The sequence below is a fragment of the Barbus barbus genome (genome assembly GCF_936440315.1).
Source record: "Barbus barbus genome assembly, chromosome: 18".
NCBI lineage: Eukaryota > Metazoa > Chordata > Actinopteri > Cypriniformes > Cyprinidae > Barbus > Barbus barbus.
In genome coordinates this window covers 14,629,937-14,655,639 of record NC_136746.1, presented here as the reverse complement: position 1 = coordinate 14,655,639, position 25,703 = coordinate 14,629,937, and the positions used below count along the sequence as shown (strand labels likewise).

At 39.7% G+C, this 25,703-nt stretch overlaps 1 protein-coding gene across 6 annotated transcripts in view; it reads right to left on the bottom strand.

The window, feature by feature from the left end:
• Nucleotides 1-24,928, bottom strand: part of LOC306884338 (zinc finger SWIM domain-containing protein 8-like) — a 48,205-nt gene extending 23,277 nt beyond the window's left edge. For 5 of the 6 annotated variants that reach the window (XR_013785432.1, XR_013785433.1, XM_079440110.1 and 2 more), the window contains exons 1-8: nucleotides 23,328-24,903; nucleotides 17,360-17,513; nucleotides 17,113-17,207; nucleotides 14,371-14,543; nucleotides 6,125-6,232; nucleotides 5,391-5,472; nucleotides 5,157-5,277; nucleotides 2,096-2,297 (exon numbers count right to left, since the gene is read on the bottom strand). Coding sequence is in view for 4 of the 6 variants with exons in the window: in XM_079440110.1 (XP_079296236.1) it covers nucleotides 2,096-2,297; nucleotides 5,157-5,277; nucleotides 5,391-5,472; nucleotides 6,125-6,232; nucleotides 14,371-14,543; nucleotides 17,113-17,207; nucleotides 17,360-17,513; nucleotides 23,328-23,505 (1,113 nt within the window). In the remaining 2 variants the exon portion in view is untranslated. Of the gene's footprint in view, nucleotides 1-2,095; nucleotides 2,298-5,156; nucleotides 5,278-5,390; nucleotides 5,473-6,124; nucleotides 6,233-14,370; nucleotides 14,544-17,112; nucleotides 17,208-17,359; nucleotides 17,514-23,327 lie in introns of all 6 variants that reach the window. The other variant, XM_079440113.1, reaches the window with a different exon arrangement.
• Nucleotides 24,929-25,703: the final 775 nt, after the last annotated feature.

Sequence of the window (25,703 nt, the reverse complement as noted above, 5' to 3'; positions counted from 1 at the left end):
GGTGTTCACAAACGTTTGGCTGTAGCCATTCCTATGAATTTGCTATGGTTTAATAAAGTCGGCGGACCTGTACGGGTCCAAAATTGGAACAACTAAAAAAAATTGGAGCTTCATTTACATAGCCTTCCTTGTATCATTTAAAAGCTTAGAGTCTCTTCTTTACAAGGAATACTATAACTTTTGGTTTTATGATACATAAAGCAGTCAAATTAAGCTTAGAAATGTATTCGTCCCACACACACATTTTTGAATAACGAACAATTTTTCCTAAGAATGTGTATTTTTTATATTTTTCACAATAGTCAAAGTCATATCACAAGAAATGCTCTCATTCTCAGGAATCTATACTATATTTCATTGTGTGACAATCACAGATCGAATGATCTTCAATAGAATCGTGATGTCAAATTTCTCACCTTTTCACTAACTTGTGTTTTTGTCATTTTCCTACTCGTACTTCTGCTTCAGTCAGCCGCAAACTCTATATTATCTTTTAAATTAGGATCTCTTCTTTCAAACGAGACCATTTTCAAAGCTGAGAAATCATCGTTTGTTCCAGTCGCGCACCAGATGCGCTTTTGTTTTGGAGAGCGCGTGTTTTGCAAAAAGTGCATCTGGTGCGCGACTGGAACAAACGATTTCTCAGCTTTGAAAATGGTCTCGTTTGAAAGAAGAGATCCTGAAGAGGTGAAGCTGCTCTGATAATCTACAACTCTGCGCTGCTCTGTGCTGCTCAGTATGTCAGATTAGATATCAGTCTCTAGGTGTGAAACTTGACACCTCTGGGTCAGCAGAGGGGAGGGTGCGCTTGGGGCTAGAGTGTGTGACCGGGTCAGCATGCAGGCTGGTTTCTGCTTGGGAAATGTAGTTCATTGGACTGTTTCAAAGATGGGAATGGCACTGTGGAAGGCTAACATATCGACATTGCTGATAAAGCAATCTTTGGATATAAAAATTATAGTTATAGATAATGAAGGAAGATCAGCCGCGCCGAGGAGAACGATAATGAAGAACGATCAGCCGTATCTGGTGAGCGCGTTTGCTCCGTTTTTTGATAAAATCTTTATTGTGAGACATGATAGCACAGCTTATGAACTCCGTATCGATAGAAAAGTATAGTACAGTATGCATTTCAGTAAATATACATAGATTATTAAAGTGCAGTGTGGATGAAAAGTTTGTTTGTTTGACATTCTGACAACCAGAGAGCAGCCACAGACAGCCGGAGCAGCACGGAAAGCCTGTTATTTCATCTTCAAAAGGCATGCAGATGAGTCAAAGGTGATGTAGAGCTCAGGTGAGGCTCCAAACAGAAGAACAATACAGAATGCACATAGATTAAATAATATAAAGATGGATGATGTGGATTCTATTTTAGATTGTGATAGACTAGATATTTTATACGGTCTTGTGTTTCCTGAAAGAATTAAACTTTGTAGAAAACACAAAATGTGAAATTTGGTCCAATTCGTTTATGCAATTTTGTACAATACTACTTAGAGAAAAATAAAAATGAAACAATTTGATCTATAATCAAGAAAAGTGCTTATGGCACATAGTAAAATAGGATTCTGGGTGTAATGCGTTTTATATAGCCTGCTTTTGCAAAGGAAACTCAAAATGACACTTGTAGATGCAAAACAGGACAATTTCACTTGCTTCATTTATGATGCAGTAACTGCTGTATGGAAGCGGTTATTTGAAAAATGATTTGGTACATTTTGGCATCTAGTGGCATCAAACAAAGTAAGTTACAAAGAGCAGGACCAAATAGATCCTGAATAACAGAATTTCTACACAAAAAAAAAAGGCGCCTATTTTTTTGTGTTTATTGTAATATTTGAAACATATATAATGCTATTTATAAAGAATTATACTCATATTTTGTAGTTCAAAGGGTTTCATGAAATGAAACCATTTTATTTCATTTCCTCCTTTGTATGCGTGGAGGGTAAGCATTTGAATTTGAGTATGTCAAATTTAGGCGAAAATCCCCAAAAACGCCCCAGAGCTTAAGTGGTTAAATGCAGGCACAAGTGTTTACACATGAATCTGTCACCCTGGTGTGTGAAGTGTGGCCAAGTTAGGTTTGTACCTGTTCATGAGTGAGACACTGTTCGGTCAGGATTTCTAACAGAGGCGCAGCATTGCTGTCTCTCCTCTTAAACATCTCTCTGACGATGGACAGAAGGTTCCAGATGCCCTCTGGCTCTCTACCTCGCAGGGGCCTCAGCAAACAAGCCCATTCAGCAGCTGCCGGAGGCTCAGTGGATGACAGGTACATGGAGTTCACATCACTGAGAACAACAAGAGACAAAAACAACACTTAGTTCTGTCTGTTGCTCATCCATCTGTTTGTTGTTCATTTTCATCCACACACGTAAAAAAAAAAAAAAAAGTAACCAAATGTGTTAAAGTGTTAAAGAATATATAACCTTGTATGAAAATACCATATGAACCGTTATTGCAGGATTTGAAAATGTTTTACAAGACGCAAGGGCACAAATTTAGATGAAAAATTGAGGCTTTCCTTGACAGTTCTCAAAAAACTTATATGGATACTATAAATTTCAACTTCAAAACTTCAAAATTTAATTTAATTTCTTTATTTTCTTACATATGTGGGTATATAGTATTTATAGAGTTGTAACTTTTAGTTTTAGTTACTTTTTCTTATTTGTAAGTCGCTTTGGACAAAAGCGCCTGCTAAATGACAAAAGTAAAAAGTAAGTAAAGTAAAACGCTTTTTTTCAACATCGCCCCATATTACGTCACATAAGGGAGTCGTGTGCCGGACTCTGCTTTGAGCACGCACGAGTCAGTGCGTTTTCGGTAGTTATTTTTATTTCAATTTATCATTGTCATGGTAAATTGTGTTTGTGGAGGTTGCACAAACTCCAGCCTGTCAGGACATCGAGTCCACAGGTTTCCTAACAAGAAATAGGACGGCCTCTTCCGGGCCTCGGTGCGTTAGTGCAGCTGAAGAGACTGGACTTCACTAATGCATCTGCTTCAAACACCGCGGTGGTGTGTAACTTAACGATCACTTTACACCGGAGGATTATCATCTAGGCGATATGAGTTTCACACGAGATGCTGAAGCAAGAACTTAGTGAGACTCGGTGCACACAGCACCTTCATCGGGTCCCGGTCAGCTTGTGTTCGGCCGCCGGCGGGAGACATGATGCTCACGGATCCGGCAGAGATGCAGCTCCACAAAAATGTCAACTGTGCACCGTAAGTCTTGTTTTTTTTAAACATTTGTTAACTACCAAATCAGTGAACATCATAATTTAAATAATGAGCCATAACGAGATGTGTATAAGTTGTTGTAAAGCACCGCAGCTAGCTTGTAAGCATTGGCAATATCGTTATATATTTAAAACAGTGTAAAAACGTTACCGTATGAGAAGGCATAACTGGTAAGTTAACCTCATTTTGCTAATATTATTACCATCAAATCTAGTGACAGCTTAGTGACATTGTTTGCACAGCTAATTGGTCATTTTTTGTCATGTGGTGTTTATATAAGGCTTTGTGAGATGAGAGTGTGAAGATCCGGTGCAGTGGAGGCCAGCTGTTATGAACCACCTCTACTGGACCACAGCTTCCACTCCTAATGAAGACGCAGATGTGATTAGTGTGATACCCAGACTGAAAGATTGTTAAATGTTTTTAAATGGGTCAGATGGTATTTCTTTTGGTAATAGATGTTTGGTACATCTACATATATATATTAACAGTTGAAATGTTGTGTTTTGAGTTGGGTATTAACAGTGCTATGAAATAATATTTATGATTTATTGCTGTATAAATAAAACTGAATTGAATTAACCATAAATGCAGATCTGCTTGATTGTGATTTATTTTTTATTGATTGTCAACAAAATGGGGCCATTCAAAACCTTTATAAAGTCCTCCTTCCTCTGTAAACTATCTTCTAATGGCTTACACAACACATGCACCATAGGCCCAGCGGACAACTTGTCTCTATGCTATCATTATTGATCTTGTTAAACCAATGGCTTCAAAAAGTGTTACTTATAGGTAGTCATGACCTAAATAGAGTTAACTTGTAATTGAGAATCAAAATTATTCAGACTGTTTTAATATTAAAATCTTTAACTATGTATTTATATATGTATACAAGTATTTAGCTTAGAGTAATAAATTATTTCTGCCTTAAAACATGTGTCTGCTGGCCTGGAGAGGTCTATGCTCCTGTCTGAAGTGCATATAGGCTATCTGTAGCACATATGGGTTCAGACAGCAAGCCTCAAAGCCTGGGTGTAGAGTCAGACACTGCACATCAAGTGTGGGGGTCACATTCTCCACTAAGACCCAGTATGTAACGTATCTAACTCCCTGCAGCACTGACTTTCCTCAGCTGTGACCATGTCCTCGCATTTCCCACACAAGCACCTATGAATCAAAAATGTGTTTATCTCTCTCTCTCCTGCAGTGATTAAAAATAGATTAGTTTCTATTACTGGTAAGTATCAAACTCAGATGACCAATACTAGCATTGCTATTGCCTGATTACATTAGCTAACGTGTGTATATCTGTAAGCGAACGCTGATCTCTCACCAAACACCTGCCCTGTTCTCCTCACATCAACTCAATTTGTCTCCTCTGACCGTTGTTCTGTCTAATCCTGGCCTGTCTTGTTCTCTTGGCTGCATAGCAGGCTCATAATTTTATCTGTGGTCCGTCATACGAGTGTAAATACACATTTAAAATTTCCTCAGCGTCCGAACTGTCATTGCGATCCATTGTTTTCCTATGGTTTAAATGGACCGCTCTCCCTTTTGATGCGTCACTTCCGGTTTTGGCGCGTTTCAGATGCGGAAGTAAAATTCTCTCACAAAAACAACTCCAGAAGCCTTAATAGCGTATTTTAAAGTATATTTTAAAATCTAGTTCCTACAGTATTTTTCAATACATCGACTCACTGGAGTCTCTAACCTGCAATATGCCCTTTAAAGCCATTGCAAATTTGAGATTGCTTTTAATTTTTCCAAGTGATTTTTTTTTTTTATAGGTTTAACAAAACAAAATCTGTGAAAAAGCACCCCATAGGGAACCTGCTCAAGCATGCCTGTTTGGGAATTCTTCTTCAGAACAATATAGGTAGAACCAGACCGGCTGCTTTTACCTAAACACAACAGGTGATGGGCCACAGAACTTGTGCAAGGTCTTCTTTATGTTGTCACTAAGGGTAGACTCATCTAGATACCAGGTGCTCTGGTCAGAGGCTGAAGGGCCAGCAGTAGGATCTATTAAACCAATCGATAGAAAATAAAAATGAGGATTTACAAGGTTCACATGCCTTCACAGAGAATGAGAAATTTAGAAATTCATTAATTGTGGTTTGTAGGTCAGTCCATACCCGGGGCTCCACACACGGTGTTAATAGCGGTAGACTGGGAGGACAGAAGCTCATCTAAAAGACGCTGAGCTGTCGGCAATATCTGCAGATACAAAGCGAATCACATAGCCATAAATTAATGTATCATTACAGACAAATCATCAGGAAAAAAAGAAAAATGTTGGTCTTACTGAAGAAAAGGAAGTGAGATTCCGTCAATATACTACATTAACCATTTATATATGACATACCTAATATAAAAATATTTTACAAAAAAAAAAAAAAGTTTAAATATTTTTAGTTTTGTAACCTTTATTTTATAATATGTGTGCTTTATTGCTTATTAAATAACATCTTGTTTGAAAAAAAGCACTTTTTTTTTCAAACATTAATGATAAACCAAAAATGTCTAATATAATGTTATATATGAGTGATTACATTAGTGATTCTTAAATCATGTATATTTTCTTAAAAAAAACATTAGCAATTAGCAATAAACACTTAAATATTATTAGTTATTGTTATCTGCCTCATAAACGTTTACAGAACCACACCAAAGCCATGACCACAGATTCATGATACAAACCAAACTGTAAGAAATCTCAGCCGTCACACCCTAATAAGGACAATGAGGCCACTGTGTGCACTTCATCACAGTTTAGAGCCATGCAAAGAAACTTAGGAGCTCAGAGAAGCCATGAGCAATGAGGCCATCTATACAATTTATAAAAACTAATAAATAATGCATGTCTCACCTGCTGTGGGAGTTCACTGATGAGGTATTGTGCAAACTTCTGGAGTTGATCCCGCTGTAATCTGGACAGGGACTCTGACACAGGTGCTCGAAGACACACCGCAGAAGCCTATAAACAAACACATGCCAAGAGTCACTAATATTTGAGGTTGACATTGGCCGACATATATAACTGAAATCAAGCTTCATTGCTTTAAGCCCACTCACTAGTGCAAACTAAACCAGGAGCAGGCTGCTCATTAGCAAACACTCTGTGAATTTCTAATGTGTCTGGAGGCTTTGATGCCTTCAGGTGGCTGTCCCAGTGTGCCGTCACCTGGTACTATCCTCCAGGATGAGCAGAAAACCCCTCATTTGCAAATGGCCCATACATACTATATGACCTCCAGATAGACATGCTTTGAGCCGATCAGAGCTAATTCTCTCTTTAGCTCATAGTGAGGTTATTAAAGAGAATGCGGAGCATCCAGTGGGGGTGGCATTGTGAGCTACTGGAGTGAAATGTGTTGGCCAGGTCTGGGAGATGAAGGATGGACCTGGAGAACTGCACTGAGGAGGATAAGGAGGACGGAAACGTTTAGGATTCCTGGACAATACCCCAGTAATGCTGAGTGCGGGATTAGCCACGTGGCTGAGAGTCTAACGCTATGAGAAACCACATACTTCCATAGACAATATCAGACATTTCACCAAATGAATTGTAACTCGGCAGTTTTTAAACTTCTTGATGCTAAAAGATCCCAAGTATGATGATCTGTTTGAGGGACTCACTACTCTTCCTAAAATATATAGTCGCTATATATTTTATTTATTAAAAACCTATTTAAGTGCAAGAAAGGCAGTTTGCATGATGAAGACAAATTTGTTTGCAAAATTAAATTAAATAAAAAAAAAAGTAATGACAAGTAACGCATACACACACATTTACATATATACACACACACACACACACACATATATAGTTCAAGTTCAAGTTGAGCTTTATTGTCATTCCGCTACATGTGGGGACATACAGTGGAACGAAATGTCGTGTCTCGCAGGACCACGGTGCTACATAAATACAGTCATACAACAATGAAGTAAAAAACACTATAAACCTATACACTACTAACAGATTTAACTATAAGTATACTATATATATATATATATATATATATATATATATATATATATATATATATATATATATATATATATATATATATATATATATATAAAGTATTTACCCTATACAAACTAAAAGAATAAAAGGATAAAAAAATACAACTATACGAATGCTTCACATAAATATTACCCTATACAAACTAAAAAATAGAAGATAAAAAATATAAACTATACGAATGCTTCCCAAATACTGTACATGTGCAAAGAGAGACATTTGAGTCAGCAGCTGGTTGGGGAACAGTGCAGGATGATTTGTAGTGCATGAGCATGTAAACATACATATATTGCTGAGTCTTTTGTGAGATTGTGCACACGCAGCAGTGTGTGTAAGTGTCCATAGTGCACATAGTGTAAAGTGTAAGTGTCCATAGTGCACATAGTGTAAAGTGTAAGTGTCCATAGTGCACATAGAGGAGAGTGTCCATAGTGTAAAGAAAAATAAGAATAAAATTAAAAAAAAAATAAATAAAGTTCCATACAGTTTTTCTTTGGTGTGGTACGGTTTGGGGTGGGGGGTGGTCCATGTTCAGGAGGTAGGGGTTTGCATGGGGTTTCAGAGGGGGGCAGGGTGGTTTGAGTTCAGGGCTCTCACAGCCTGGGGGAAAAAGCTGTTGAGCAGTCTGGCGGAGCGGGCTCTGATGCTCCGGTACCGTCTTCCTGATGGTAGGAGCTGGAAGAGACTGTGGGAGGGATGGGTGGAGTCCTTCACGATGCTGTTGGTTTTGCTGGAGCATCGTGTAAGGAAGATGTCCAGGATGGAGGGGAGAGGGGCACCGATGATCTTTGCAGCTGTGTTCACTGTCCGCTGGAGGGTCTTGCGGTCAGCAGCACTGCAGTTCCCGTACCAGACAGTGATGCAGCTGGTCAGCACACTCTCAATGGTGCCTCTGTAGAATGTGGTGAGGATGGGTGGAGGGAGACTTGCTCTTTTCAGCCGGCGGAGAAAGTTTAGGCGCTGTTGTGCCTTTTTGGAGAGTGACATGGTGTTGGTGGTCCAGGTGAGATCCTCTGTGATGTGCACCCCCAGGAATTTAGTGCTCCTGACTCTCTCCACAGTCGAGCTGTCGATGGTCAGTGGGGGGTGGTCAACGGAGTTTCTCCTGAAGTCCATCACAACCTCCTTTGTCTTCTCCACATTGAGGGACAGATTGTTTGTGCCACACCATTCAGCCAGCTGTGCCACTTCCTCTCTGTAGTGCGTTTCATCGTTGTTGCTGATGAGACCTACCACTGTTGTGTCATCAGCAAACTTGATGATGTGGTTGGAGCTGAACTTGGCAGTGCAGTCGTGGGTCAGCAGTGTGAAGAGCAGCGGGCTGAGCACACAGCCTTGTGGGGCACCTGTGCTCAGTGTTGTAGTGCTCGAGGTGTTGTTGCCGACACGGACTGACTGAGGTCTTCCAGTTAGAAAGTCCAGGATCCAGTTACAAAGGGAATTGTTAAGGCCCAGCAGGTTTAGCTTATTTATGAGCTGTTGTGGGATTATTGTGTTGAATGCCGAGCTGAAGTCAATGAACAGCATTCTAACATAGGAGTCTTTATTTTCTAGGTGGGTAAGAGCCAGGTGGAGGGTGGAGGAAATTGCATCGTCCGTAGAGCGGTTTGGACGGTATGCAAACTGGAGCGGGTCGAGTGTGTTGGGGAGGCTGGTTTTGATGTTATGCATGACTAGCCTCTCAAAGCACTTCATCATGATTGGAGTCAGTGCTATGGGACGGTAGTCATTGAGACAGGACACAGGTGATTTCTTTGGTACCGGTATGATTGTTGTGGATTTGAAACACGTGGGGACGACTGCCTGACTCAGCGAGGTGTTGAAGATATCTGTTAGGACATCTGTCAGCTGTGCAGCACAGTCTCTCAGAACACGGCCAGGTATGTTGTCAGGACCCGCAGCCTTGCGTGGGTTAATCCTAGATAGGGTCTTCCTTACGTCGGCTGGAGACAGACAGAGCGCCCGGTCGTTGGGAGGTGTGGGCAGTTTTTGTGCAGGTGTGTCATTCTGCATTTCAAACCGTGAATAAAAGTGGTTGAGTGCATCGGGGAGGGATGTGTCCTCATCACAGGCCTGTGGCAGGGGCTTGTAGTCAGTGATGGTCTGAATGGCTTGCCACAGGCTCCGTGTGTCTCTGCTGTCTGTGAAGTGGTTGTTGATTTTTTGGGCATATGACCGTTTTGCTTTTTTGATGCCACAGGACAGATTGGCTCTTGCTGTTTTGAGGGCTGCTTTATCTCCTGATCTGAATGCTTCATCTCTGGTCTTTAGCAGCCCACGATCCTCTGCTGTCATCCATGGCTTCTGGTTTGCACGTGTGGTGATGGTCTTGGTGACTGTCACATCATCAGTGCACTTTTTGATGTAAGCAGTCACAGTTTCAGTGTACTCATTCAGGTCTGTGTGGTTGTTGTAGGTGGCTGCCTCTTTAAACATGTTCCAGTCTGTGTCCTGGAAGCAGTCCTGCAGTGCTGAGGTGGCATTGTCTGGCCATACTGTGATCTGCTTTTCAACCGGTTTGGTGAGTTTGAGAAGTGGTCTATATGCTGGGATTAGCATAACAGAGATGTGGTCGGAGTACCCGAGGTGGGGGCGGGGTTCAGCCTTGTAAGAGTTCTTAACTGTTGTGTAAACAAAGTCCAGTGTGTTGTTTCCCCTTGTTGCAAAGTTCACATGTTGGTAGAACTTTGGCAAAACTGTCTTTAAGTTTGCGTGGTTGAAGTCACCGGCTATGATGAAAAAGCCGTCGGGGTTTTTTGTTTGTTGTTCACTGATGGCACTATACAGTTCACGAAGCGCGTCCTTAGCGTTTGCACACGGGGGGGATGTAAACCGCAACGATAACAATGACCGTCAACTCCCGCGGCAGATAGAACGGTCGACACTTCACAACCATAAACTCCACCAGCAGTGTATATATACACACACATATATATATATACACACACACACATATATATATATATATATATATATATATATATATATATATATATATATATATATATATATACATACATACATACATACATACACAGGTCCTTTTAAAAAAATTAGCATATTGTGATAAAGTTCATTATTTTCTGTAATGTACTGATAAACATTAGACTTTCATATATTTTAGATTCATTACAACACAACTGAAGTAGTTCAAGCCTTTTATTGTTTTAATATTGATGATTTTGGCATACAGCTCATGAAAACCCAAAATTCCTATCTCAAAAAATTAGCATATTTCATCCGACCAATAAAAGAAAAGTGTTTTTAATACAAAAAAAAAGTCAACCTTCAAATAATTATGTTCAGTTATGCACTCAATACTTGGTCGGGAATCCTTTGGCGGCGTGGCATGGAGGCAATCAGCCTGTGGCACTGCTGAGGTGTTATGGAGGCCCAGGATGCTTCGATAGCGGCCTTAAGCTCATCCAGAGTGTTGGGTCTTGCGTCTCTCAACTTTCTCTTCACAATATCCCACAGATTCTCTATGGGGTTCAGGTCAGGAGAGTTGGCAGGCCAATTGAGCACAGTAATACCATGGTCAGTAAACCATTTACCAGTGGTTTTGGCACTGTGAGCAGGTGCCAGGTCGTGCTGAAAAATGAAATCTTCATCTCCATAAAGCTTTTCAGCAGATGGAAGCATGAAGTGCTCCAAAATCTCCTGATAGCTAGCTGCATTGACCCTGCCCCTGATAAAACACAGTGGACCAACACCAGCATCACTGACTGTGGGTACTTGACACTGGACTTCAGGCATTTTGGCATTTTCCTCTCCCCAGTCTTCCTCCAGACTCTGGCACCTTGATTTCCGAATGACATGCAAAATTTGCTTTCATCCGAAAAAAGTACTTTGGACCACTGAGCAACAGTCCAGTGCTGCTTCTCTGTAGCCCAGGTCAGGCGCTTGTGCCGCTGTTTCTGGTTCAAAAGTGGCTTGACCTGGGGAATGCGGCACCTGTAGCCCATTTCCTGCACACGCCTGTACACGGTGGCTCTGGATGTTTCTACTCCAGACTCAGTCCACTGCTTCCGCAGGTCCCCCAAGGTCTGGAATCGGTCCTTCTCCACAATCTTCCTCAGGGTCCGGTCACCTCTTCTCGTTGTGCTGCGTTTTCTGCCACACTTTTTCCTTCCCACAGACTTCCCACTGAGGTGCCTTGATACAGCACTCTGGGAACAGCCTATTCGTTCAGAAATGTCTTTCTGTGTCTTACCCTCTTGCTTGAGGGTGTCAATGATGGCCTTCTGGACAGCAGTCAGGTCGGCAGTCTTACCCATGATTGCGGTTTTGAGTAATGAACCAGGCTGGGAGTTTTTAAAAGCCTCAGGAATCTTTTGCAGGTGTTTAGAGTTAATTAGTTGATTCAGATGATTAGGTTAATAGCTCGTTTAGAGAACCTTTTCATGATATGCTAATTTTTTGAGATAGGAATTTTGGGTTTTCATGAGCTGTATGCCAAAATCCTCAATATTAAAACAATAAAAGGCTTGAACTACTTCAGTTGTGTTGTAATGAATCTAAAATATACGAAAGTCTAATGTTTATCAGTACATTACAGAAAATAATGAACTTTATCACAATATGCTAATTGTTTTAAAAGGACCTATATATATATATATATATATATATATATATATATATATATATATATACACATATATATATACACACATATAAATACAAATACATATACACATAAATATACATTATATATTAACCTGATAGCAGAATTTAAATTACAATATATAAGAAAATTAAAATGTCCAAAAGTTCAAGTAAATCAATAAACTATTAAGCATTTCTTAAATTTATTGTATCTGTATTACAATAAATATTTTTCTACATAGCTTTAAACAAAGCAGAATGAAATCAAAATAAATTTGGTAAATAAATGTTAGCAGTTCTTAGGTACCCGCTAACACCCCTTTGCAGTACCCTGTTAGTAAACCCCAACTGACCATTATGGCAGTGTTCATCCTGACAAAATACGGGCACTGTGATATTGTAAATGGGTTTCAGGTATAGGTTCTAGCAATATTTGACAGTTCAAGTAAATAGCAAATATGAAAAGTGCAAAAGTCGTTACAACTAGCTTAAACATAGCATTCCAGAAAAAGGTTGCCCTGTAAATACCCTGGTGGAGACTATTCCAAAGCAGTTTATGGGACATTATGTACATTTTTGTCAATATTAGGACCATTAATAATGTTTTTAAAATAGTTACAATTTTGAATGTTTTTAATGCAAGTTGCAACCAGTTTTTACCAGCACAATTAGGATGGTGGGATGTACTGATGTAAGTTTAGCTGTGAGGACAGTCTAACAGCTCACCACACATGAAAAAAACACACAAACCCACTCAAATAGTTAAAGGGCACAGCGATGATAAAGAATGAGAGGTCTAATGACTGACACACACAGTTTATCACTAGTGCATGCCTCTCTAACTACTAAACACATAAAATCATAACCCAGTAGTATCTCGAAGTTTAATGGCATGTATATTTCTTTTTGTCTTGTTCTACTAAAGATTTAGAAAAAGCATGAATGCACTATACTTTGTGACAGTCTCTGTGATGCTGTTGAGTAGGTGGGCTAAATGTCAAACCTGAAGCATTTGAACTTCAGACTGTGATGTGAGGAAATGATATGTAACCTCCTTAGACACCGCCCTCAATGCGCAAAGCAGCAAATGAAGACATACTACAGCAAAATCAAAATGTCAATGTTTTGCTGCAAATACTATGTGGCTGATAGGTCTAATAGCATAGATCTAAGAATATACTGTTTATACAACTCACAATAGCAGAATAAACACTAGAGACAGGACTGCACAATAAGAGTAAGTGCATTAAAATGATACATTCTCAAAACTATTTGCCAAGAGACACCTAACCTACAAATATGGGCATGTGTCATGTTGCAGACGCAACCTAAAGAGTTTTATTCTGCTCCTTCTCTCCTTTTCAAAATTTACAACATCATTTATAAATGCAGTGGATTTCTAGCATCCTTTACAAGAAACCAAACAGGAGAACTGTGCATTTGTTATTTACAACCAAACTAAACATGCAAGAAAAAGTTTATGCAAAATAAGTTTGTTATAATTTCCCCCAACGGCAGCAAACAGAAGACAAAGCCCACATGCAAATGCTAAATGCCACCCACGGCCCAGGCCGCCAGGTCTATCTGACTGTGGCAGGCCCTCCTACAGGGGGGTGGGATATCGCAGCAGTGCAGAGCCTTCCCTCCACCCTCCTGACTCTACAGGGAGGCATCAAACCTAATCAAAAGCTTCTCAGTGCTCTCACGCCCACGGTCATTCCGCACAGATAGAAACCTAGAAACAGAGCGTGCATGTGCTGTATGTGAAATCCTCCCCACAGATGTGTCCATATGAACCAGACCATTGTACACATTAAAATGCATGTGTATATATTGTTCTGAGACACACTGAGAACTTTTGCCTTAAGTAATTGGTTTTTATTAATGCATTAATTTTTTTTTAACATTAAGGGAAAATTTTCAACTACGCTACAAATGGATTTGCTGTATTAATTCATAAACAAGCCCATTAAAATATGCTTTTCTATTTTAAGCTCTGTATTTTGCCAAATTCCAGCTTCATTGTAAAGGTATTTTGCAGCAATGGCAGATTGTTTACTTCAAAAGGAAATATAAGAAAAAAATGCAACAGAAACACCAGAAAAACAATATCAAACATCTGTGTGATAAGACGATTATTTTCATGTTAAGCCACCTATTAAAATTCAATTTTATAAAATAAAATAATTTTACATTACATTAAGAAAAACTAATAACAAATAAAAGAAAAATAAATAATGTAATATATATATATATAAGCTTTCAGATTTGCTAAGCAATACTAAATTATCAATGTTTTAAAAGATTAACTTTAAACAAGTGTTAGCATAATTCAAATGTATAAACAGGCTAAATGAAGCATGCACAGCTAAAAATCCAATTTCAATATCCAAAAAACACTAATACCGGCTAATAGTTGATATGCTACTGATATTCTGTGTTTCCCTAAACAGAGGGCATAATGTATATCTAAAATCTCTTACATTGTGAATTCTGAAGAGGCAGAGGGCCACAACGTGAGCACACCATTTGGCTCCTGCTCCACAGGTGCAGCTGCAGGAAGTGATGCGGCAGCGGTCAAACATTACAGCCACATTGTAGGCTCCTTTTGACTGGCCAGCCTGGGGTGACACTACTGTGGCACTGAGGTGGAAACCTGTTTGAGAAAGCAAAACCCTGTCAGTCTGTGGCAACACATTTCGACTCAAAACTAGTTTTGACTCACATTCTCCGTTCACTCTGGATAAAAATGTTTTGTGAAATACAGTTGTGAAAACTTTGCCTTTTTTGTTGGCCTGATTATTCTGAAAACAGGCCATTTCTACATTTTTTTGCATGCTATATAAAACAAACAAAAACAATAGCCCACATTACTATATTTGCACCCAATGCAATGAGGTTTTGGGGGGAAAAAAAATTAAAAATTCGCAAAACGTTAATGTTTAAAAAGGCTAAGGGAGTTTGCTGACTGATATAACAGCAATTGCACTGTACCATACAGGAAATGAAAGACATCTGAGATGGAGAGAGAGAGAAAGAAAGAGTCCAAATATGTGTGTGGAGAGTTGAGTGTAGGGGGTTGGCCAAAAGCTTTTACCACTGGACAGCGGCCAGTGCTCCTCTGGCCAGTAAGAGCAGAGGTGGGGGTGGTGGGTAGTTTCAGCTTATAGCTCCTGTTCCAAATTCTACGGGCTTCCTCAAGCCAACTCTACTAGTACACCGCCTCTTTTTTTTCTTTCAGTCTACCTGTTAGTGCCAAAAGCACCCTTCTATTCCTTTATTCCTGACCCACATTCTCCTGTCAGCTGTCCCAGCTAAAACAAAAGGCCCGATGAATTTAATAATCAATCTTGATTTAAAAAAAAGAAACCTTTGTATAAAACAGTGTCTGTCTTTAATTTAGTGAATCACTGCCTGGGTCAATAAGCACATCATGACTGCAAATGTCACTGGGTTGTCACCAGTTACACATCACGAAAGAATATAATACTGGGTTGCATTTACAGTGATGCAAAATACATCACTGAAATCACTCATTAAACTGATCATTTACCTCGCAAGCACCACAAACAATTAAGTGACTGAATGCGTCTACCTGACTCATATTTGCTGCATTGCCTGCTGGGATCTTTTGAACAGACTAATAAGTCTGTAGCAGCAACCAGGGAGTTTGGGCAGGTTGTGTAAAGGAGATTTAGCATTGCATTCTCACTATGAGGTTAACCAAAGTGCAAAGGGAAGAGCTGTGGAAGCACTTCCCTTTTAGGTGCAGCTATTCTGTGTCAGACCGTTCTGGCTCCACTCTGGTGGAGTGAGTTAGTGGTCACTGATTGGCCAGGGCAGTTAGACGACGATTTTTTTTTTTCTGGGTTTGAGGAAATTTTCAGTATCATATAATTGACCATAACCCCCTAAAAATTTGCTAGCACACAGTAAACAGAAAGTAGTGAGCGAAACGCACATAAATCAGAGGAATCAGGCACTTAGAGTGTTCAAGATGCAACCAAAACGATGCAAGTTAAACGAAAGATCACCATTACTTTTAGAACTACTGACACATCTTACCCCGAAGCATCTTGACTCATTTAATAACTAATAAAAAAGAACATTTTATATTTGACAAATAATTTTTTTTTACATTGATATGCAAAATACTACATAAATGGAAATATCCAGAGAGCAAGGTGAACAATATATTGTTAATAATATACACTGCAATTTCTATGCACATCTCATTTATGAACATACAAACAAATGCAGATCAAATATGTGCAAATTATCTATACCTACCGATATACATTTCCATTTAAAAGTTTGGGTTCAGTACTTTTTTTGTTATTTAAAGAAATTCAGCAAGGACACATTAAATTGATCAAAAGTGCCAGTTAATACATTTATAATGTTACAAAGGATTTCTATTTCAAATAAATGCTGTTTTTTTTTTATTCAGCAAAGAATCCCGAAAATCTGTTCCCACAAAAATATTAAGAAACATAACAACAGGTTTTAACACTGATAATGATAAGAAATGTTTCTTGAGCAGCAAATTAGCATGTTAGAATTATTCTGTCTGAAAAACACTGAAGACTGGAGTAACGATGCTGAATATTTCACTTTTACAATATTATTATTTATAATGTATTTTTGATCAAATAAACACGGCCTTGTTGAACATAAGAGACTTCTTTCAAAAATATTTCTTAAAAAAAAATGTACAGAATTGACAGTTTAAGGTTGTGTTTTATCCTTTTGTCTACACTCTATGGGCCGTTTAAACACTCTGTGAATAAGCATGAGGGCAGACCCCTGGAGGGTGTGAGTGAGCGTGCGCAAGATAGGTCAGGCTTGGGCCAGCTGCATCATGATTTCCCTCTGCTGCTATACGGCCCACTGCCTCCAACAACAGCATTCATTCATAGCCTGAGCTCAAATCACTCACACATACACTTGTGTGTCATGCCTCTGGTTTTCTCTCAGGCCATATGAAGATATGGCACTTAACGTGTACAGAGCACATCAGAGCCAAAGACCAGCACCTCAGGGCTGAAATGACTCCAAACACAAGGGAGGCTTATTCTGAATGCTATTTTAAGATCTGCATCCTATAAAACTATTTTAAGATTCATGTCGAAAGTGTTTAATACAGCAAAGCAACTTTCAGAAGCTTTTGCTCAAATACACAGCACTTGTGGCATGGTAAATATGGGATGTCTTTGATTTCTCACCTATCTGCAGAGGGTCTTTCACAGCCCTCACTCTATAGAGCTGCTCACCACGCTGGAACTCATCAGGGCTGCCATTGGCCAAACAGGAGTATAATCTGCAAGGACAGAGAGAAGAAAGATATTAAAGCATTCAACAGGTCATCCTGGGCATTCTGGTAACTCGCTGGTTAATCAGATTAATCTTGAAGGTAATCACAAGCATTTAAAAGCAAGGCTGATAATATATTAGCTATTACAAGACTTTCACCTGATGTCCTCCTCGTTCTCTGGGAAGCTCCAGTAGGCAATCCGCAATTGTAGCTGCTCAGGAACGGGAGGATAGACTTTTTCCACAACCTCAAATGGAATATGGAACGCCACCTGCTTGGCCGACAGCTCCACCAGAGGGATAACTTGTCCATCTAAGAAAAGAAGTGATACGAGTTACTGTTTTCGTTGCAGGTAAACTACATGCTCAAAGACTGAAACTAATGGCATCAATGGATATTCAGCAGCAATCTGAGAAAAATATTTAGTGCAAAAGTTCTGTGCAATCAGTAATTTAATTTGAATGAATGGCTATTAAAGTGTCTATTCAGAATGACACTAACAGCCATGCAGTATGAGTGACATTTAATTTTATGTTTTAATCTCTTTTCCATTGCACTGCAAAGAAAACTGGCCAACCTGGCCAATCAATAATATTTGGTGATTTTTCAAAGTTTCAAAGATTATTGGAGGATATTTTACAAGAAAATAGTCTTTCAGTCTCTCTTCTTTAAAATTTGAAGTTTAATTCAATGTGTTACTTGCCATTACTTGTGAAATTTACAAACAATTTCTGACTGAAATTTGTTTCAATGAAAATCCTCCACCAATTTTTATGACTTGGTGGTGCTTGAAAACTGACTATTTTGCCAAGCAACAGTAAATAGCAGACAATTAATCCAGAACCAGACCGAATCAACCAAATTTTCATGCTGGTGTGAACAGGGCTTGATCAGTAGGGTGATAAAATCACTACTTTCCGGTCACAGCCACTCTACATTAAACAATCAAAAATACTTGGCATTACAGGCAAATAGCTGAACAATAGTCACATAGATGGCTGCAGTACAAACGACTCATTTTGAAACTGAGGGAACAAAACTGAGAAGTGAGGTTCAAGACCTCAGGCAACCTATTTTGTTGTAAACCAGACTGTTCATATACACTCAAGGCTAAACAGAGAAAACAGGACAGCTGCCAACAAAGACTAAATGCCATCCACTTAGAGGGATGGGGGGTGGGGTTAAAGTATCCTCCAGGGTCCTGGATTCAAGTCACCAATTTCCTCCAGACAATGATAAGAGTGGCCAGGCTGTAAGAATGAAAAACACTCAGACTAAAAGACACTCCTTCAAGAGCAACTGAATATTTGTGCCTACAGCCTAAAGTGAACTCCGGCACATGTTTCAGTAGCAGTGCATATAATGAAACTTTATTTTCTACATTGAGCCGCAGGGCTGTAGTGACATACTTATCTCATTAGATATTAGTAAGACCCGTCTGAAATGAACACCAAAATCAGGAGGTCATTATCATAACAGAGCTTTAGGCAATGGGACTGTAATCCACTGCACACGGTCACCTTAGAGCTGAATATCACATTACATTCAGGCAGATATTGCATTGATACACTGTCACTATAACACTATGGAGAGCTCACATGAAGCCATGCTACATTTTTCAACACATTATATTATGACCACAATGCATGTCATGCTTACTACCAACTTTAGACATGACTAAGCAAGTATTATAGCACAGCCTTAAGTGTCTTAGTGTTTTTCTAAAAAGGTTACTACTATATATAGTGGTGTGAAAAGTGTTGGCCCCCTTCCTGATTTTTTATTTTTTTGCATGTGTCACACTTTAATGTTTCAGATCAAACTAATTTAAATATTAATCAAAGATAACAAGTAAACACAACATGCAGTTTTTGAATGAAGTTTTTTATTATGAAGGGAAAACAAAATCCAAACCGACATGGCCCTGTGTGAAAAAGTGCTTGCCCCCTAAACCCAATAACTGGTTTGGCCACCCTTAGCAGCAACAACTGCAATCAAGCATTTGCGATAACTTGCAATGAGTCTGTTACCGCACTGTGGAGGAATTTTGGCCCACTCATCTTGGCAGAATTGTTGGAATTCAGCCACATTGGAGGGTTTGAGCATGAACCGCCTTTTCAAGGTCATGCCACAGCAATAGGATTCAGGTCAGGACTTTGACTAGGCCACTCCAAAGTCTTCATTTTGTTTTTCTTCAGCCATTCAGAGGTGGATTTGCTGGTGTGTTTTGGATCATTGTCCTACTGCAGAACCCAAGTTCAGCTTGAGATCACGAACAGATGGCCGGACATTGTCCTTCAGGATTTTTTGGTAGACAGCTGAATTCATGGTTCCATTTATCACAGCAAGTCTACCAGGTCCTGAAGCAGCAAAACAGCCCCAGACCATCACACTACCACCACCATATTTTACTGTTGGTATAATGTTCTTTTTCTGAAATGTAATGGGACACACACCTTCCAAAAAGTTAAACTTTTGTCTCGTCAGTCCACAGAGTATTTTCCCAAAAGTCTTGGGGATCATCAAGATGTTTTCTGGCAAAACTGAGACGAGCCTTTATGTTCTTTTTGCTCAGCAGCGGTTTTCCTCTTGGAACTCTACCATGCAGACCATTTTTGCCCAGTCTCTTTCTTGTGGTGGAGTCATGAACACTGACCTTAACTGAGGCAAGTGAGGCCTGCAGTTCTTTAGATGTTGTTGTGGGGTCTTTTGTGACCTCTTGGATGAGTCGTCGCTGCGCTCTTGGGGTAATTTTGGCCGGCCGGCCACTCCTGGGAAGGTTCACCACTGTTCCATGTTTTCACCATTTGTGGATAATGGCTCTCACTGTGGTTCGCTGGAGTCCCAAAGCTTTAGAAATGGCTTTATAACCTTTTCAATTACTTACTTTCTCATTTGTTCCTGAATTTCTCTGGATCTCAACATGATGTGTAGCTTTTGAGGATCTTTTGGTCTACTTCACTTTGTCAGGCAGGTCCTATTTAAGTGATTTCTTGATTGCGAACAGGTGTGGCAGTAATCAGGCCTGGGTGTGGCTAGAGAAACTGAACTCAGGTGTGATAAACCACAGTTATGTTTTAACAGGAGGGAGGGGGGTACACTTTTTCACACAGGGCCATGTGGGTTTGGATTTTGTTTTCCCATCATAAAAAAACCCTTAATTTAAAAACTGCATGTTGTGTTTACTTGTGTTATCTTTGATTAATATTTAAATTTGTTTGATGATCTGAAATATTAAAGTGTGACATGAAAAAAAATAAAAAATCAGGAAGGGGGCCAACAACTTTTCACACCAGTGTAGTAAACTATTAGGGACACACACTTGAAGGTCACAAATTAACTTGCAAATTGACTCTTGACACTGACTCATTCAAGTACAAAACAAGTGACTGTCTTTATGGGCTTCTCCAAATGATAACAGACTCGTTCAAACACTCCAATTCATTCAGCAATTAAACAATTGACTGTGAGCAAGTCACCAAATCTTTCTATCTACTGATTTCTTCAAGAACACTGATTTAATTCAGGAATGAAAAATCAGTTTGTTTATTGAAGATCCTTTTTTTTTTGCTTTTTTTCTGCATTTTTTTCTGCACTGACATTTGGAACTGCACTGACTTTTTTCATTTGCAAAACCAAAGCAAGAACTTCCAATTTTGTGCAAGTTACTCAATAGAAACTATTGAACCACGAAACAAAAGCTCCTAAATTTGAAGGTTCTTTTAAAACACCCTTTATATTTATCTCAGTCCTTTTGAAGTAAAATCAGCAGAGCTGTACCGTCTGTTCATCTACACAAACTGTGACCATTCTACTAAAAATGAGTCAAGTTGTGCATTGTTTTATCTAGGGTTAAATCAGACACACTTAACCATAAAGGGCAACTGTCAAGTACGGTCAATAAGCATTAACTTTCAGAAAAAAGTATGCCAACATGCAACTTAATATTTTACCATTACTGTTATCAATCTACCTACAACCTGGTATTTTGGCTATCAAGCAAAACATTAAAATAAGTGTCATGATCAAATATTAGACGCAAACCACACCATTATCAGACACCCACATAATCTAAAACCAACCGCCAAAAGATGAGACGCTAAACTACTTTGGAGATGAATGACCCAGACCACAAGCAGATACAAGAGTACGTTATAGACAGACAGTGGGAGTCAGCGACAACGACTTCACAGGGGACAGGTGACTCATTAAAGGTGCTGCCAACAAACAGCTGCTCAGCAACAATGTGTATAAGTGTGAGTGAGATCCCAATGAATCAGGTGGCACACTCATAGCCAGTTCTGGCTGACTAAACCTTGGTGACCAACAGAAGAGAAGTTAACACAGGCTGCGAGACAGCTTTGTCTTTTGTGAGGCCGTGAATAGTTGAGACAGTCTCTCATGAATGGTCTGCCGTCCCACTGCTACAAACGCTACCGCCCGCTGCCCAACAACCAGAGAACAAAGACACCCGGCTCACAGAGTGCTATATAAACAGTTACGTCTGAGCGATTGTGTTCCCTCAGTTCCAGCGCCAAGAAAACGGGCACGTGAAATACCCCTGATTTGGTGTCTCAAATTGGGCTGTGCAAGTTCAGCCCAAGCATTATGCAGATTGATCAAATGGGGCTTTTTTTGTTTAACCACAATACTCTGCTCTGAAGCAGTGACCTGCACAAGACAAAGCTCTTTTTACAGCGCTCTGCTGCTTAACTCCACCCAACCCCCCACAACACTCACTCGCTCTCAATCTAAACACCACACAAGGCCTCCCGTTCCAAACTCCCTTAACTCATCCAACAAATGTTACACGGACTCCGCTCACGGATCTACAGCCGCACAGATCTCGGTCTTCACGACTGGCAACTCTCTCTACACATGCACAGCACGGGGCTTTTGGTGGGCCGGAGTTTTAGCAGTTTAAAGAACTTGCAGTAATATGGATTGACTGACCAAAGTTGTTTCAAAAATAATTTTAACACATCACAGTTGTGCTGCTATATCAACGTTCTAGAGACTTACAGCTTAGAGAGGAATAAAATTGAAGGATACTGCAAAAGAATACGTTCATAGAGAGAATTTTAATTTAAACCAGAAAAATATGAACTAAAAGTTATTTTGAACAATGTTGAGGTTAAAGCAACACTGGATCCCATTGACTTTCATGGTTTGGAGACAAAAAAAATTAAAATGTTCTTTTGTGTTTTGTAGAAGGAAAATAGATCATATGTCTGGAACAATATGAGGGTGAGTAAATGACTGAATTTTCATTTAATTGTCTTGTAACTTTACTTTTGCCCTCCTAAGACATTATACTCACCTGTGACGTTCAAGTCAAAATTGATTCACACTGAAAATTTATTTTATGAAAGAAAACGTTAATAAATACAGATGAAATAACACATTCTAGTAATGAATATCAAAAATTTAAAGACTTTAGCAAAATGGGTCTCCTTTCCTGGTTAATTTCAATAACTTTTGGTATTTCCTGATATCTCACATACTTTTAAAGCAACTTATGTATTGTTCTGCTATTAATTAATGGATGATTTGCATTTTAAAGAAACCCATTTACCGTAATTCATATTTCACAAATAAATCACCATTATGTCTGTTATACTCAATATGGACACCCTTTGCAAACCATTGCAACTAAATCCATTCACTGACAGATGCAAACCAATTTGCTGTTGTACCACAGGTTTTTATGAAGGAGATGTAGTGGTTTTAGTTGCCATTAGATCCAAGTCATTTTACACCATTGAATATTTTCATAGTGAATAGTACAAATATATATATATATATATATATATATTTTAATGAAGCTGCACAAAAATTATATATTATAATAATGAAATATATTACTTGTGTCCCCACTAATGCAACTTGTACCAAAACAAGTAAACCTATAACTCCAGTACAAGGTTAACTAATTTTTCCACATAAGCCCACGTATGGAAGCACAGTTAAACTTGGTTTTAAACATGCAGGTCACATGACATTGTTGCCCATAAGTTAATAATACAACCTGAGGTCTATGTGCAGCCATGCCAAGGCACGGTGTGCTCACATTACAATGACAGCACATAAACCACTTCACAGCACATGAAGACAATCTTCCATTACCTTTAATCTTCACAGTGGGTGAATTTGGGCCGGCAGACTGTTTCCTCCATCCTCTCCAGTTCTGGCAGAGACTTTCCGCCTCTGATATGAACGAGCACAGGGAGTCTTCCTCAAAACGATCCGAATCTTCAAAGGAGAACCTCTCTCCGTCTTCCCACTCTGCGAACATCAGTTCCATCACATCCGCTGTGTGGAGACCTGAAAGCTTCAACTGAAGGTGCCTCTGCGCTTCTGTTGTTTTGAGAGAGTGACACTTGCTCAGGGGGAGGGGAAACTCACACTCAACCCAAACACTGTGTGAGGGGCCCTGCAAAGTCCCTCAAGAAAGCCTGTGGTTCTTGAAAATATGTATTTAGGGTGTCAAATTAAGGATTTGCACATGACTGCAGTGCAGTTAAGTGAAGTTAATCCATGCTTTTAGACCCCAACTTCTGGAGAAACTCAGGGGTCTAGTTCTTGAGAAAAGTGACACAACCCATAGCTAAAATTTAATGAACTTATACACTTCTCAATTTTTTTTAAACCTAAATAAGTGTTATCTTACGTTGTCAAGTGTGGACTTACAAGACAAAAACACTCCAGAAAGGTATCATCAGACATTTGTTGAGGTTTAAATCTTATGGAATAAGATTTTGAAATAAATGAGCCCCTCTCCAGTGGTCTGACTGCCCTTAAGTTTTCAAACTACATAGCAAGTGGAGTCATTTGACAGCAACTGAAGTGACTCACTTAGTACGGTTCAGGGCGTTTTAGCAAGAATGAGTTCTTTTCACTCAAATTTTCATTTAAACCCCCTCTCCTCTGTTTGTCCTGTCAGCTGAGCCTCGAGTCCCACAGCTGCTCAACGGCTAACAAAACAAGACAGCGCTGAAGAAAGACCACGTCCCCAAGTACACCTAATGACCCTCCGCGGGGTTAATTCTCTTAAATAAGGCCATATCACAACAGTAAACCTTTGTTAACCCAAAACAACCCCGGTACGGTTGTTTTTTTATTTCGACCGAGGTAGCTCTGCTAACTCCGAAAGGCTAGTCGGTTAGCATGCTAGCTTTCCGGCTAGCCCGAAATCCCAAACACTTCAAAAACTGTCCAAATAAGCGCTGACACGAGCTGTGCTTATGTCCTTACAAATAAGCAGACGGAATAACGCTGTTTTGATGTTTTGGCACAAAAGCCTTGGTCCCTAATCCGAGTCTTGTCGATCCACTGGTTACCCAAAACAAACGACTCGCCAGTGCTTTTATCTCAGCATTGTGCCTCTATGTGGGTTTACGGGAAAATCAGACGAATAAAATGCAGATTTGACCCCTCGACCAGGACAAACGTCTATCCGTGGAAAACATAAATTGTTTTTATGCCACCTCTAGCTAGCTGCCTTATAATATGTCGTCTTCTTTGTGTGTAAAAGCTTGCCATCCGCTTGTCTTCATGTGCCACCGGCCGGTTCTTTTCTAGTCCTCCGTTTCTAAGCAGCCAGCGCTCTCTGGATACAAAATGTATTTTTAAGCCGACAATTTGGAGTCGAGATCCCCCCGTTCTCTCTGTCCTGTCCCCCCTCCTCTCCTCTGCTCTGCTCGGGAAGATGAATATGGCTCTCCAGCATCAGCTGATCCGCACTTCCGCTCGACAAACCCTAGTCTCTCGTATCAATGCATTTAGTCTTGCATAACACATTATGTGGCAGTTATTTGTTCATGGGTAGGTCGGTCTAGTACTAAATGATAAACCATTTAGAATGCATTTCAATTGTTTGATTTACCGTAATACTTCAGAATCAACAGCTGAATATTGTGCAACAGATTGCCATGAGCGTCTCGGACTGATTTGGGATATTACATTCAAATAACCTACATTAATAACAATGAATGAATGCAAGATGGTGACTTGGATAGACCGTCTTTGATCTAGATGCAAGCCAGAAATAGTGGATTTTGTTTAACCCTTTCACACCCAGTGGACATCACTTCAGTGAAAGTAAAGTTACATACGGCCAAGTATGGTGACCCATACTCGGAATTTGTGCTCTGCATTTAACCCATCCAATGTGCACACACCGTGAACATACACCCGGAGCAGTGGGCAGCCATTTATGCTGCGGCGCCCGGGGAGCAGTTGGGGGTTCGGTGCCTTGCTCAAGGGCACCTCAGTCGTGGTATTGAGGGTGGAGAGAGCGCTGGACATTCACTCCCCCCACCTACAATCCCTGCTGGCCCGAGACTCGAACCCGTGTTTTAATTTGGTGCCACCTAAATTGAAGGTTTATGTTTGATTACATAATAGTAATTACAAATCTATAAGTGCACTTTTAACAAATCCTTTTTTTAATTGTTTTATTGTGTATAGTTCGCTGTTACTGCAGTTTGATTGATATTAATT